The sequence below is a fragment of the Notolabrus celidotus genome, chromosome 15 (assembly GCF_009762535.1).
Source record: "Notolabrus celidotus isolate fNotCel1 chromosome 15, fNotCel1.pri, whole genome shotgun sequence".
NCBI classification, from domain to species: Eukaryota; Metazoa; Chordata; class Actinopteri; order Labriformes; family Labridae; genus Notolabrus; species Notolabrus celidotus.
This window is the reverse complement of record NC_048286.1, coordinates 26,357,686-26,372,019: the sequence shown is the minus strand read 5'-3', so window position 1 is coordinate 26,372,019 and position 14,334 is coordinate 26,357,686. Positions and strand designations below refer to the sequence as shown.

The 14,334-nt window shown below is 38.9% G+C and overlaps 1 protein-coding gene across 1 annotated transcript in view; it reads left to right on the top strand.

Annotated features, from left to right (window-relative positions):
- Nucleotides 1-14,334, top strand: part of LOC117827426 (probable G-protein coupled receptor 158) — a 110,066-nt gene that overhangs the window by 33,427 nt on the left and 62,305 nt on the right. The window contains exon 3 of the mRNA XM_034704037.1: nucleotides 8,176-8,278. Within this exon, the coding sequence (XP_034559928.1) occupies nucleotides 8,176-8,278 (103 nt within the window). The remainder of the gene's footprint in view (nucleotides 1-8,175; nucleotides 8,279-14,334) is intronic.

Below are 14,334 nucleotides of genomic sequence, written 5' to 3'. Positions count from 1 at the left end.
CAGAAATGCAACATGTGTGACACTATTATACAGTATCAGTCACATATGAAAACTCCACATTATCATGGTTGGTCCCATTTTAGATTTGATATTCTCCAGATTTTTAGTAAATATCCAGCACAGATTTCATCATTTATAGGTCATACTTAAAAATATTCTGCCAAAACATCTCTGGATTCTCAGGTATTGCGTACAGTGAAAGTTGTGTCAACTGCAAACCTACGAAAAACAGAAGAGGATAGAAATGTCAGCATAAATATTCTTGCAGAATTCCCGTTTCCCCTGCTCGGCCTGTCTGTAGTCTAATTTGCATAATCACTAGTTCACTGCATTCCCCCTCACATGGTTTCTTGTTTTTTAGCTGTTGTCTTATTGAAGCTATACCCAAAATAGATGATAGGACCCCCATCTGACTTTGCTCACATTTCACAGCTTAATCTTCAGTCGGTAAAAACGTCAAACATTAAAATAAAGTCAAAAACAAGAGATGAATTCTCAAAGGTGTAAAGCTTTTTTTCTTTTTGCACAGGTGGAAACATGCATCATGACTCCTGGGCTTTAATGTCTTTAGTGGTGCAACACTGGAGCAATGATCTGCAGAATCTGTTTATTCTGTCAACTATTTTCGCTACAGTTCAGACAGTTAAATCCTCCTCAGCCCACAGCCACTGCAGCAGCCTCCCAACTCAGAGATTTGGGGCTGTTTGTCAGCTTTGAAAAACAGCAGATCTGAGCAGAAGTTAAGAGAAAAGCTTTAGCGAGAGGAAGTCTTCCCGTTAAGAAAAATAAACTTAAGAAATGACAGGAGGGTACCACTGAAATACCAAACTCAAATATGTTTGCAGTGGATTTGGATAATGCTCACAGCTCCTGTCCCTTTCAAATGTAAATTAATTTAACATCAAAGTGAAGCTCTGCAGGGAATCATCTAATTATCAGTTTCATAAATCCATTTTAAGGGGCAGTTTGAGTCAAACAGGAGACCAACCCTTCTTCAATTTCCTGTCATCTCTGTCATTACCAACCTATTTCCATGTTATAATTCGGGGGAATTACATGAGATGCTCTGTGAGGAACTATGCTTAAGTCTACTAATGCTGAACTATTATCAGTGGTGTTTAGCAGCCACGTGAGAAGAAATAAATCACATCAACCTCTGAGTTTCTAATTTGGAGTTCTTTGGAATTTTTCACAGTACGATGGTATCTCACACAACTTCAATGTTTTCAACAAATTGTTGTAAAAATTAGCACAAAGTCCTGTCCTTAGATTGTTTTGGTTGAATCTGGTTTCACTTTAAAAGGTTCAACTAGAAGCAACAAGGCAAAACAGCCTTTCTTATGCTGAATGGATATTTAGCATTGTGGCGACAAGGTTTGCAGTGAGGTTGACTCTCTGGGAATATTGTCGGAAATCACGGTCAAGAAAAGGTTTCCTTTTCCTGCAATTCTGCCAACACTGCCTGAATGCAACATACAGTATATAAAGCTGCAGGCAGAGGAGGTTACCTTAGCTTAGCAAAGAACAGGAGGGAACAGCCAGCATGAAGTTCCAAAAACATTGAACAGGCACACTCACCAAAATGGGATACACATTGAAAATCACCAAGCTTTAGAAGTGCTACAATACCTAGTTGGTCTAGCCAGCCTAGCTGTTTTGCTGTGCTAAGCTAACGCTGTCTTCAGTGCTCAACAGATTTTTCCCATTTCTAGAATAAAACAGTCATTCATCAAACGTTTGTGTCTATACAACCTTTAAAGGCACTGAGAGGAGTTTTTAACTGATCTAAAGTCACACTCTTATACTGATATACCTCTTCACGACCAACACAGTAAAATGGGATAAACAGCAACAAGACCATTTATTTCTTTACACTGAATGTCTGCGTTCGGGTAGAATTTTGTATAAAAAAGCCAAGTCTATATCCTCCAATCTCCTGGAAGTGTCAGTGTCAAGAACTCTGCTGGTAAAGTTTGTTAGAGAGAAGAAAGTTTGTGAGAGAGGAGAAGTTTTTTATTCTTTAGTTTAGTTCTCTTTTCAGACAGTGTTCTGTACTCATGGCTGAAACTGGAGCAGGGTTAGCAAAAAGATGTATTATGCTTTCTGTTGAAGTGTTGTTTTAGATAGAGAAACTCTACAACAAGGGCTTTGCCCGGTAAGAGATCAAAATGGCTATGAACAGGATTTAATGTTTATACAAGCATGTGAATGTGTGCATATGACACCAGGCACACATCATGACACCAGGGCTGTGAAGGTGACATTCAACCAGTACGCCTGCTCACCTTTTGCAAGCTATCTGACTGTAATAAATCAGTGTTTACGAAGTTTAGTCCTCATTACGTTGCAGTTAATAATTTTACGTAGCTACAAATCAACACATTACCTCATCGCTGCATCCGGTAAAAAGTTAACTTAAAGAAAGAAAAGTAATGTTTAAAATAATAACTGTATTCATTAATTTGCTTCAACAACAAGTATGAGTATCAGTCAGAGACACAGCTTTGTGATAGTTGGTGATGCTGCTCATGGGAAATGCAGTCTTCATACCGAAAACAATAAGGACTACCGATTCTGTCCAGAGGCGTCACCAGAATCAACACAACATGAAAACTTCTCACAGTGCCTTTAAGTTCCAATGTTGTGGCAATATGGACACTAATAAAAGATTCACTCTTTTCAACTTTAACAATTACCAACTAGCATAGTGTTGATGTGTAATTCATAAGAGGTGTTTAACCATCATCCCAACATTTTCTTTTTTCACACCATGTTTATGTTTAATATGACATTACATTTTTTAACTTTGCAAGTTGTGTGCCAAAATGTATTCCGTCTTTCCGAGTTGTTGTTGTGAGTAAAACGAGAGTTCATGTGGTTTTTCATTTTTTTTAAATGTGAAGTAATTGGCCTCCTTGCTCCACACGTAGCTCCACAGGCACAGACACCAGAATACATTTTGTTGTTTTTCCCAGTGAGAAAGTGAATAGTCTTATTTCCCCAAATGTCACTCTATTTTTTCAACATGAGCTCAGCTTCAAATATCAGAAAAATAAAATGACTCAATCTGTGTCCGTCACTGATTCATGAAGTATGAATATAGTCCCACAGCTCTCTCCAGCAGCTGTCCCAAAGGAGGTACACTGTTTTTTACTGTAAGCACGCAATGAACTGCACTATTTATGAATGTTCATGTCACATGTATCGCAGCTTTATTTTAGCATGTGTGTGTTCATATGAGGCAGCTTTACGGAGAGTGGTGAGTGTGTTTTTCTCTCCAGATGGTACGTAAGCCTGTGTAGCTCCACAGTCATCAATGCGAGCTGGGTTTATGCAGACACTCTTAAATCCTGCAAACAAACCCTTAATTCTTAATTTAGATATTAATTAGTTTCCCTGTTACTCGGCAAAGCCGTGTGATTTCCCCTGACAGCAGGAGTGTTCAGAAGAGGGGTGTCTGCTGCTGCACACGTAGAAAATGAAGAAGAGACTGAGCAACACAAGTTCATTAACTGAGACCACAAACATTGGCATTAAGACGCATAATCATTAACAGGAAGTGACAACACAAAACAAATATATTGATAGTTTTCCAGGTCCTTGGTTACAGAACAGATGATGCATCTGTGAAACACTGGAGTCACATGTTTAGCCTTTTGCATTATAAATGTTACACATGCTCTGCTGGTAAACGGCTCTAATCCCGCTGTTAGTCTCAATGTTTCATCCAGAGCTCAACAATGTTTTCCTACAAGTGTAAATATTTGCAGGCTTTAACACGAGAGTGCTCGTATTTGCTCGAGAGGCTTGTTGAGGCAGATTGTGGAGACAGAAAAGTTGAATTTATTAATGAATGTTGGAGGAAAAAAAACATAGGCTTTTTCTATGTCTGCAGCAGCTATGATTACAATCTCATGATAACATGTCAACCATTCAGTTTTTTAAGATTTATCTCTGGCTGTCTCTGTTTCTGATTTAAAGCTTCACTTTGCTGTGCTGAGGGCTGGATCACAATTATATGAATTCCAGCGGGGTAGAGAAGGGAAACTTTCTTATAACCGTCCTCTACACTTCATCAGCGTCACAACAACGCTCTATTATTGCCTGTCACTGGACTAATCAATCAGAAGCCAGAGCCCAGTCCCAATATCCAACATAAAGTCCAAGCACTAAACCCTCATGGACCTTACTCAGTGTGTGTGTGTGTGAGTCTGTGAGGGCTTTAGATGGTTTAAAATGAGGAATGGGTCACTCTAAGAAATGACACGTAACTTTGAAACAGGATGAGATTGAAAGTCTGAATCCATGGCTACATCCAAATCTCCACACTCACAGCTGCAGGGACTTTGAGGTGTGTTCCCAGTAAGTGTGTGAGAGCTTATAGTGCTGTCACTGTCACATCAGGTGTGTGAGGGCTCAGATGCAGGCTTTTCAATGCCAAATTACACACTTTCTGTGAGTCTGTAGGCTCCCCCATGGAACTCACCCAGAGTTTGTTGAGAACTTGGTGACCGAATGTGGCTTGATTGTCCAGCCCCCAATTGAATGTAAACAAAATGTTTGTATTTTGAAGCAGTATTTAATAAAGACCACAAAAATCCCATGCAAGAAACATAAGAATGAAATGAGTTTATTTGTAAGTAGCTCCATAATATACTTTAGTCACTTTTATTTGTATTTGTAGTTTTGTTTTGAGCTAATTATTTAAAGGATTGATATTTTCCTCAGGCTTTTGCTAAAATATACAAATCCTGCAACATAGACACAAAATACACAGTGGAGATTAGCATTTTCTTAGTAATTATTTCAGGGCACATATAGTTTACAGGTAATATAATTAGAGATCCTCGTCTGTCCTTGACTATGAGTTTCATGCCTCTAGGAATGGATGCTGTTCTCTCAGTAGATACGGTGTAACTGGTGGTTAGCATTAATCCTAGAACACTATCGCCGGGTGATTTTCACCCGAGCAAACACATTCACATGATTTTCATTATGTTGCGGAGTGTCATGGGTCCCTGGGTAGCTTCAGCATCGTCTTTGACGTCTTTGAAGGCGTGGGTGTTTCCCTGCTCCAAAACCCACTTTATCCTACAGGCACTTGCTCGGGTGATTTTCACCCTTTTTTGTTTCTCTCTCCTGCAGCTGTTTGTGTGTCAGGGAGACTGTGCCTTCACCAGGGAAGTCTCAAATGTCCCAGGAATGGGTGGACCAAACACCAAGTTTCCATTTTCATCATTTTTTGTTTTAGACATTTTTGGTCCCAAATTCCAAATTTTCTGTAATTTTGGAGCATTTTTATGGTGTCCCCCCATAGTAATTTTTTTTTTTTTCATTTTTTTAGATATGGCACAGTTTAAAAGAAAAGAACACAGCTGTAATTTGTCATGTATTGTCATATTTTTTATATATTTTGATGACAAGTACTTTTTATTGGGTATATTTTATCGGGTAAAAAACACACATGGTGTTACTAATTTTAGCGATAGTGTTCTAGGGTTCCAGCCAAGACTTCCTTTCCTGTGCAGTTGTCATTTTTTGTTCATTACATTCCAAAGTAGTGACCGTTCACCTGTTTCAAGTGTATGTCAGTTTAACAGTTTACAGCAAGTTACACAGAGGCTTCTCTTTGGCATACTTCAGCCACATGAGCCCAAAAAGAAACCATTTTCCTGAGATCTATTCATAGTTAATGGGTATAAAGTTTGCCAAAATAACATCGTGAAGCAAGTTGTAAAAAATAAAAATGCAAACTTTGTCAAGTCTGTCTCAAAGAGGAGAGTAAAAACAACTTTTAAAATGTTTGTTGAATCCAGGTCTGATCAATCATTTCTGATGCATTCAAGGAAGTTGGAAAAAGTAAGCTGATGGGGTTTTGTTTTGTTACACAGCGTCAAGCTTATTTATCGCTCAAGGTGAAATCTTTGATCCACAATAGATGTTAGCTGCAGTTGAATAACAATATCTGTTTATGGAGATAAATAAATTACTGTTAGACTACCATGTTAAGCTCTCATGGACTCGAGAAGTCACGCACTTCTCACCTGACGTCATCAAAGTCTGTGAGGGTTTTAGTGTTGAAACTTTAGGATGGAGATTGGGACTGGGCACACCAGTGAGGAGATTAGTATAGATAGATAATATTTAGCAGCTAGTAGAATAGACTTGGCAGAAATGGAATATAATGACCTGAATATAAAAATAATTTTGTTTTTTGAGCCTTTTATATTGAGCCTTTTATATTTACATAAGGAGTGGGTCCCTGAACCACCATGTTCCTACAGTAGCACAGAAAGGACAAATTAGTAGCATATGTGTTTTGGTATTTTGTGTGTGGCTTTGCAAAATACGTCAACTGAAGGATGTTGAAGAAGAGTGGTTTTATTTGTGCACAACATAATTTACATTGATAGTTCTTGTTGATGGTAAAATCTTGACAATTTGAGGATCATACTTGTCATGCGTGACAGCAGCTTCTTGTCCTTGAATGCCACTGTTGCTTCAGCAGGGAGGAATGAGCAAGGAAGCATTTCAATCAACTCACAACCTGCAGTGCTGAAATAGGAAGCCATTGCAGAAGTGCTAAAACAGCGATTCCCCTAGTGTCCACTTCAGACTGGCCATGAGGGCATTAAAGTAAGGCCAATTTTTACATCACGTCTACAGCCTAGTGCGCAAAACGATCTTGGTCTGAATAGCTAATTTCTCTGTTGGCACACACTGTACAGACTGTACAGAATTTTTTTCTCTTTAGCTTTGAAGACATTTCTGTTACGGATTTATCACAATGAAGTACATGGCCAACTTGACTTACAGGCAGGCACACTGTAGCCTTTAAGCCTTCTGCGTCAAATTGAGAAATTAGCTGTTCAGGCCCAAACCGTTTTTGAACCAGGCTGCAAACATGTTTATCATCACTGCAAAGATCGTCTTTTTTGAATGGGCGTGAATGCGGTTTCCAGTGTTTCTGCAGCCAGCCTCAAGTGGACGCTTGTTGAGCTGAAGTTTTCTCGCACTTCCACATGGGCTTCATATTTTAAGACTGGAGGTTGCTGCTTGGTTTTATACAGTTCATGGTTTTATCTAGAATCTGACTGCTAGATATCACAAAATATTCCCAGTTCTACACTGTCCCTTTAATTCAAATACATTTGTTAACTCCACTTTTAAACCTTACTTCAATTATTTTTCTTCTTTAATGTATGTCAGGATCTTGAATTTGGCATGTAAAACTATCATAGACTGTATAAATAATGGACGTAGTATCCGTGGCATCACCCATCTGTTTCTGAAGCTACTCATCTGCAGGAGCCAAATTGAACACAACCTAACTGCTGTCAAGCTAGTGTGAGGTAAAGAGGCGGGCTTTGAGCCTCCTCGCAAACAGCTACAGTGTTCCCGCCTGTCAATCAAGTCAGCTGTGCCTCTAATAATGTCAAACTTGTAATCTTAATATCTTTGAAATTGCCACATTATGAAAAAATTCACTCCCTGTACAGTGTGTACCATTTGATAAATCAGCAATTCAGACTCGTCTCGTTTTTTGTACCAGGCTGTAAACATGTTTATTTCTGCTGTAAAGATTGGCTTTGTTGAATTTGTGTGTATGTGGTTTTCCGTACTTCCAGAGCCAGCCTCAAGCGGACGCTCGAGAAACTGCAGTTTTTAACACTTCTGCATTGGCTTCAATTCTCGCGGCCAGAGGTTGCTGCTTGAAAATGCTCAAAAACATTAAACCTTTCAGAGCCTAAAGTTTTTCCTCCAGATATTAAAGTCTAAAATACACAATGTTTTTTGTCACAAACAGCATAATTGAGAATCTTGGACATCCTAATTGTTTAGCTTCTGACAGAGTATGTTGTTGTTTTGTCATAATATCTTTCTTTTTAATCCAATAATCACAACAACTAGAAAATGTTTTCCTCTATACTCTCTCTTAGTTTTGGAGTGAAGAAGCTCAACAGAGCTGCGTTGGCTGAGTCACCATCTTGTCTGATCATCGCTCTCCATCCTGTTGTTTCACAATTATGCGATTTCCTTTTTCAGCTTCTCACTTCTGCCCCCGTACAGCTCCCTCCTGTGATTTTCTTGTTGGTTACAAACAAAACACAGAAACACAGATTTTTTTTCTCTGTTTATCCTCACTTGTCTTTTTTGTGTGTGTTCTTCCTCCAGTGCACTCCCATCGTGGGCCATGGATTTGTGTTGGACAAGTACAAGTGTCAGTGCAGGAGAGGATTCTACCACCCAAGCCGAGTGGCGCTCAATGGCTTCAAAAGTAGGTTAAAAGATTCCTTTGTTATTTAAATACACAATACAAAGAGCTGTCAGATCAACACTTTGTCTCTTTTAAAAGCAAGCTTTTGGGATTTTAGAAAAAAACTGATAAAAAGCCTCCTTTGTCAAGTTGACAGCCACACACTTTGTTTGAAATTCTTCTCATCTTTGAAGGTGTATCCGTTGGCAAGAGAGGTTATGAACTGACAAACTTCAGTCAAAGGAGTTTGATTGTTCTTTTTATGGAAATTTCTACTATGTTTTTATTCTGAACCACAGGTGTCACCTGAATCACAGACGGAGGACATATTCACTAACTGAACAAAGGCGTAGTGGCACTGACATTGACAGTTCACTGAGTTATGCAAGCCTTAAAACAGTTGCCACACCTTTCCATTCTCACACTCACATAATACCAGATTTAACACTCAGTTATCATTTTCGAATAAGAGCTTTAAACAAAAGCAGACCCAAATTTTAGCCTAACCACAATAAAGCTAAACGATAACGGGATACACTTGCGCACTGACACTAAGTGCATGAACGCCAAACGCCCAAGTGTGCAAGTGCGATCAAGTGCGCTTAATGGGATAGCCCCAGAGACTAAATACTGAGAGGGGCAATCAGACACAGGTGAGCCAACGAAACACAGGTGGAACTTATGGGTGCAATCAAACTGGAGGGAAACACCACACCAGATACAAAGGGGGAAATAACTACAAATTAAAACAGGAAACACACGAGACTGAACTAAGAAACACAAGAGAAAATACATACACAAGGAATAAATAACACAAAACATGAAACACAGGGAAAAGACCACAATTAACACAGAAAGAACAATAAACTAATCTTAACAAAAGAAACTCATATTCTGCTTTTTCACATTTTTCTTGGCCTTCAAGGACAAGAAGCTCTTGTGGTACATGAAGGGGTTTTACCATCAAAAACTTATTTTGAGCACAACATCCACTTTCTTTTTCTTCTTCTTCTTCCTCCTCTTCCAACTGAAGACACTTTTTGTCTGTCCACTCACTAAATACAAAAACGTGTGTGTTACTAGTTTGTCTGTTCTGTCCTACGAAGGTTTGTATGTCTATTTGGAAAATCTTCCAAGACTCGAAGGAGCAGTGTGGCCTGGCCAACAAAGATTTCTTAAGATACCCACAGCTGAGAAATTACACTGGTACATTTGTAAGAAAAGAAACTCTGAAATCTAGATCTGGGTCAAGCATATTCAGAGTCTTCATCTCAGCATACAGAACTCAGCCAAGTCCCAAATCTGACTCCAAACTGTACACAGGCCTCCAAGAATAAAGTGGAGTGAGCACATACTACATAAAAGAGAGATAGGAAGTGAGGGTAACTTTATAATATCAGTTGAGGAGTAGGAGAACTTCAATGCTGAGTAATGGAAGTCGACTAATTAAATTTCATGGAGAGAGTGTAATTGGAAAAACATGATCAGAGCATGGGACAAGTTTTAAAATCTAAACTTTTGTTGTTAAGTTTTGTATGTGGGTTAGATGCCACCTCAACATCTCAGCTTTCTAACAACATACATGTTCACACTAATGATGCCGAATAAATTTGATTTATTAGTCCACATGGAGCAGATTTCAGGTTAAGATCATCAGTACTGTAAAAACCCTGATTCCCTGCTACACATGGCTATTGTGCTTTTTTTGCTCTCAGTAAATCTGTTTCTCATCTTTGTTTAATTTATTTTTGTCTAGTTTAACCTTAAAAATGTGCTTTATTATAAGTTGATCTTCAACTTTAAAAAAAGAGAAAAATTCACTTAACAAAAAGTGTTAACACACTTTAATATTGGGATGGCTATGGCTCAGTGGGTAGAGTTGGCCGTCTATCAATGGAAAGGTTGGTGGTTCGATCCCAGCTCAGGCAGTCACATGCCAAAGTATCCTTGAGCAAGAGACTGAGCCCTAAACTACTCCTGCTGTTGTTCAGTGGTGTGTGAATGATACTATCTGCTATCAGTAAGTGATTGGGTGTGGTTGCATGAATGTGACAAGTAGTGTAAAAGTGTTTTGGGTGGTCAGAAAGACTGGAAACGTGCTATGTAGGTACATTTACCATTTACCATATCATTTACAGAGACTAAAAATTAAAACAGAATAAGATTCAATCACATCCCATCTTAATCCACCATTAGGAGAGCACTTTGCAGCACAGCCATAGTGTGGACAAACTTCCGACAGGCAGAAACCTTGAGCAGAACCAGACTCATGTTGAACAGCCATCTTCCTTAAGAGAGTTGGGATTGCAAAGGGGATAAAGAGATGGAACAACAACAACAGTAACAGTAACAGCTCATACAGACATTATGATGATAAAAGTATGATCAAACTGATCTTACTATTAACAGGTCTGGTATTAGCATTTTCAATAATGATGATGATGATAACAGGGATAGGAATAATATCAATCACTGCAGTAGGAGTCAAGTGATTATGATGATGAAACGAATGTTAATAGTTGTAACAGCCGGAGTAAGGCAGGCCCACATCAGCAGGCCGTCGACAGCAGTTGAACAGAGGAACCTTCAAGACAAGAAGCCTCAGGAACACCCAGGAAGATCTATGGTTAGTAATTAACGGGAGAAGATTTGAAGTTAGTGTCATGCGGACAGAGAGAGAGATTGCCAGTGCCCATGGCAGTCTAAGCTTATAGCAGGGTAACTAAGAGCTGGTTCAAGCCTGAGCCAGCTCTAACTATGAGCTTTATCAAAAAGAAAAGTTTGAAGCCTGGTCTTAAAAACAAACACGCACTTAATAAAGACCCGGGTGGATTTATGGTTTCATTTTCAAGTAGCATGCCTCACTTTTTGAAAAGAAAAGGTTCAGTTGCTGGCATTCAGCTGCTTACAGAAAGACGTTATAGTCCTGAAGGTCCAATTATAATGTAACCTTCATAAAATTATTATTTAGCAAATAACTTGCAGCTGCTTTCTGTGAATGGTAATGTTTACAACCGGAGACTGCTCGATCAATTCCTTAAAATGTTGCTTTTGTCTCCCCAGTTTTGTGAAAGCTTTTTCGGATACTAATTATCAGGGTTGTTTATCCTCCAAACGTCTGCAAACAAAGAGAAAAATCCAAAGCTTAGTTTGCTAAGTTGTTAAAAAGCAAGAGAGGTTAATTAAATAGCCAATTGACATTTTCATCGTTCTTATTTTCTTATTGAGATGCAGCAGACATAATTAATATGTGAATATGGCACAACTGAACTTCAACCTGTTCTCCACTGATGTGACTTCTTTTGTCTTGGTGTATCCTAATTTTACCTCCCTGTTCGTGCTTTGGATCTGAATGCCTGTATTCTGACATGTTGACTGAGAGCACTACAGTGTCCTCGGCAGAAAGCTTAGCCCTGAGGAGCCACATAATCAGCAAACTGTGTTGATTTTCATCCCTGACTCCGACAGCAGAGCATCCCGTGGGTCTGATGCTGGGGCTTTATTGTAATGCAGCGTGATGAGGTCAGTAGTCAAACGGCTCAGTCTGTCAAAACCTCATCTTCCAAACCCCATACAGACCCCTGTCATTAAAAATCACTGCAGCTCAGATTGGGTCACATTAGCCGACGACCTGAAACCTGTCTGTTATTCCTCATGCATCCAGATAGAGCCGACTGGAAACACATTTTGTTTTGTTCCCTAGCAACAGGCCAAAAGGACAGACATCAAAGGGGAGAAGGGATTGAATTGAGGGGGAAAACAGTGCCTGCAATAACAAACGTGCTCCTTGAAATTTGAAGTGGGATTCTTGAAACATGACATTTTTATTAGAATGTCACAACTAAGTTTTGTGGGTGTTCGTAGACACTTCATCTGGACTGTCCAAAGACTTGATATATGGGTTTATGGATGGGTTTATGGATGGATGGATAGATGGATGGATGGATGGATGGATGGATGGATGGATGGATGGGTGGATGGATGGATGGATGGATGGATGGATGGATGGATGGATGAATGGGTAAATGGAAGGGTACATGGATGGATGAATGGGTAAATTGATGGATGGATGAATGGGTAGATGGATGGATTGATGGATGAATGGGTAAATGGATGGATAATGGATAAATAGGTGGATAAATATATGGTTGGGGAGAGAATGGATGGTTGGTAAGAAAGTTTGGCAAGGCCTTCCCAAACTTTCTAACCAACCATCCATTCTCGGTGATAGGAAGACAGATGGATGAATCTTGAATAGATGGATGATGAATGGCTGAGTAGATGGATGGATGATGGGTGCATAGATGTACTTTAGGTATAGGTATGAAAAGGATGACCAACGCAATATTCACTAAACCTCACTTTTTGTCTAACGTCATGTGGGTTTGGGTTAATCCAAAGATTTCCTTGCACAAAAATCTTCAATGAAAGTGTGGGCCATGACTCAACATGGTACAGTTTAGTAGACAAAACATGAATCATAACATTAAAAATTAAAAAATTAATAAAGAAACAAACAGTTTTTTTAACTCCTCAGGGCTTGAGTTTGCTGTTAGAGTGTAATTGGGCAAGGTGAGCTCTGCAGCAGCTTCAAGCAGGGCAAGTATGATTTGAACACAGTGTAATTACAATTCAGCAAAAAAAATCAGAATTAAACCCAGCAGCAGCTTTTAAGACAAACAGTGAGAAACATGTTTTTGTTACTACAGACTTTCTACAAGATCACACCTCAGAGCTCGTCTGACTTGCTGCTGCGTAATGTGACATCAGACCCCAAGCAGAGAAACAGCTACTTCATGTTTTTTCTCTTCTGTATTTTGCTCCATCCTCTAAAAATCCTCCAGGGAGTGAGGATGTAAACAAACACTTTATTTAGATATGCACACATAATGCAGGAGTATCCAGTCAAAGATAAGTGTTGATCATTTGAGCTGTGAAGGAAGCAAACCGACAGACAGGAAGCTTGACAGGAACCTTCTACAGATGGGAGATTTGTCTCATTATCCAATTTGGGCACCTTTAAAGAGACGACAGGTGGAAACTGAAGTGAAGAGGCAGCGTCTTAAAAGTGCACACAAAAATAAGACATGGAGGTTTTTGAGATTGTTGTAGAACAGATTTTATGTTTTACTTTTATCATGTGAAACAATTTTTGATGTAGACCTCATCTTGTTGAATTTTGCAATGTGGACCAGTGTGTTTCTCACTTGTATTATTCCCAATATCTCCCGTTATAGCTCCACTTTGTTTGTATCACACCTAACAACTAATTTTACTTTTAAAGAGATACACAAACAGACTGTGCGGATCAGTTTTCATTTATTGTTTCAATGCAGTCATTGTTATTACTTTATTCTCTACATGGAGTGACTAACTTAAAAATCAAAACCACTTTATGTTATTACTTTGCTCATCACTGACTCCTTAATTTTTCCATAAATTCAACATATTCAAACATCTACCAGTCTACTATTCGAACCATCATTTCAGCACTTTCAGCAGTTCCTTTTGAATGAGGCTCGACTGAAGCACTGAACAACGACAGCAGTGTGTGCATACTGTACGTGCTCAGAGTCTGCAGAAGAATGATATGCTTATCAAGCATGATTTTTAAGACGAGCTGCACATGAAGAGTGTGTGTGGTGAAAACTGAGGATTTAAAGTTAAGATTGACTCTAAATTCAACCGAAGCAGACACACTGCAGGAAGAGGAAATTATATTTTTGACAATGATTTTCAAATGTAATGGATTGGATTCAGGTTTCTGACTGAACACATCTAGATATGATCACTTGAATGAGTAGAAAATGTATCTTGGCCCTGGTTTCAGTATGCCACATGCTAGTGTAACAACAATTACACAGACTGCAGTGATGTAGAGACTGCTGCCATAATATTAGTTCCTCCTTTCATTATTTCCTCATCTGCCTAATTAAAGACAGTTTCTTGTAACTATCATGATTTATTGGAGTCCCTCAAACTGATTAAGAGTACTGAAAAAGAAGTCAGAGTGACAAATTAGTGCAAATTAGTTACATCCACAGTCCTTGAAAATCCTCTTCTGAATCAACATTTTG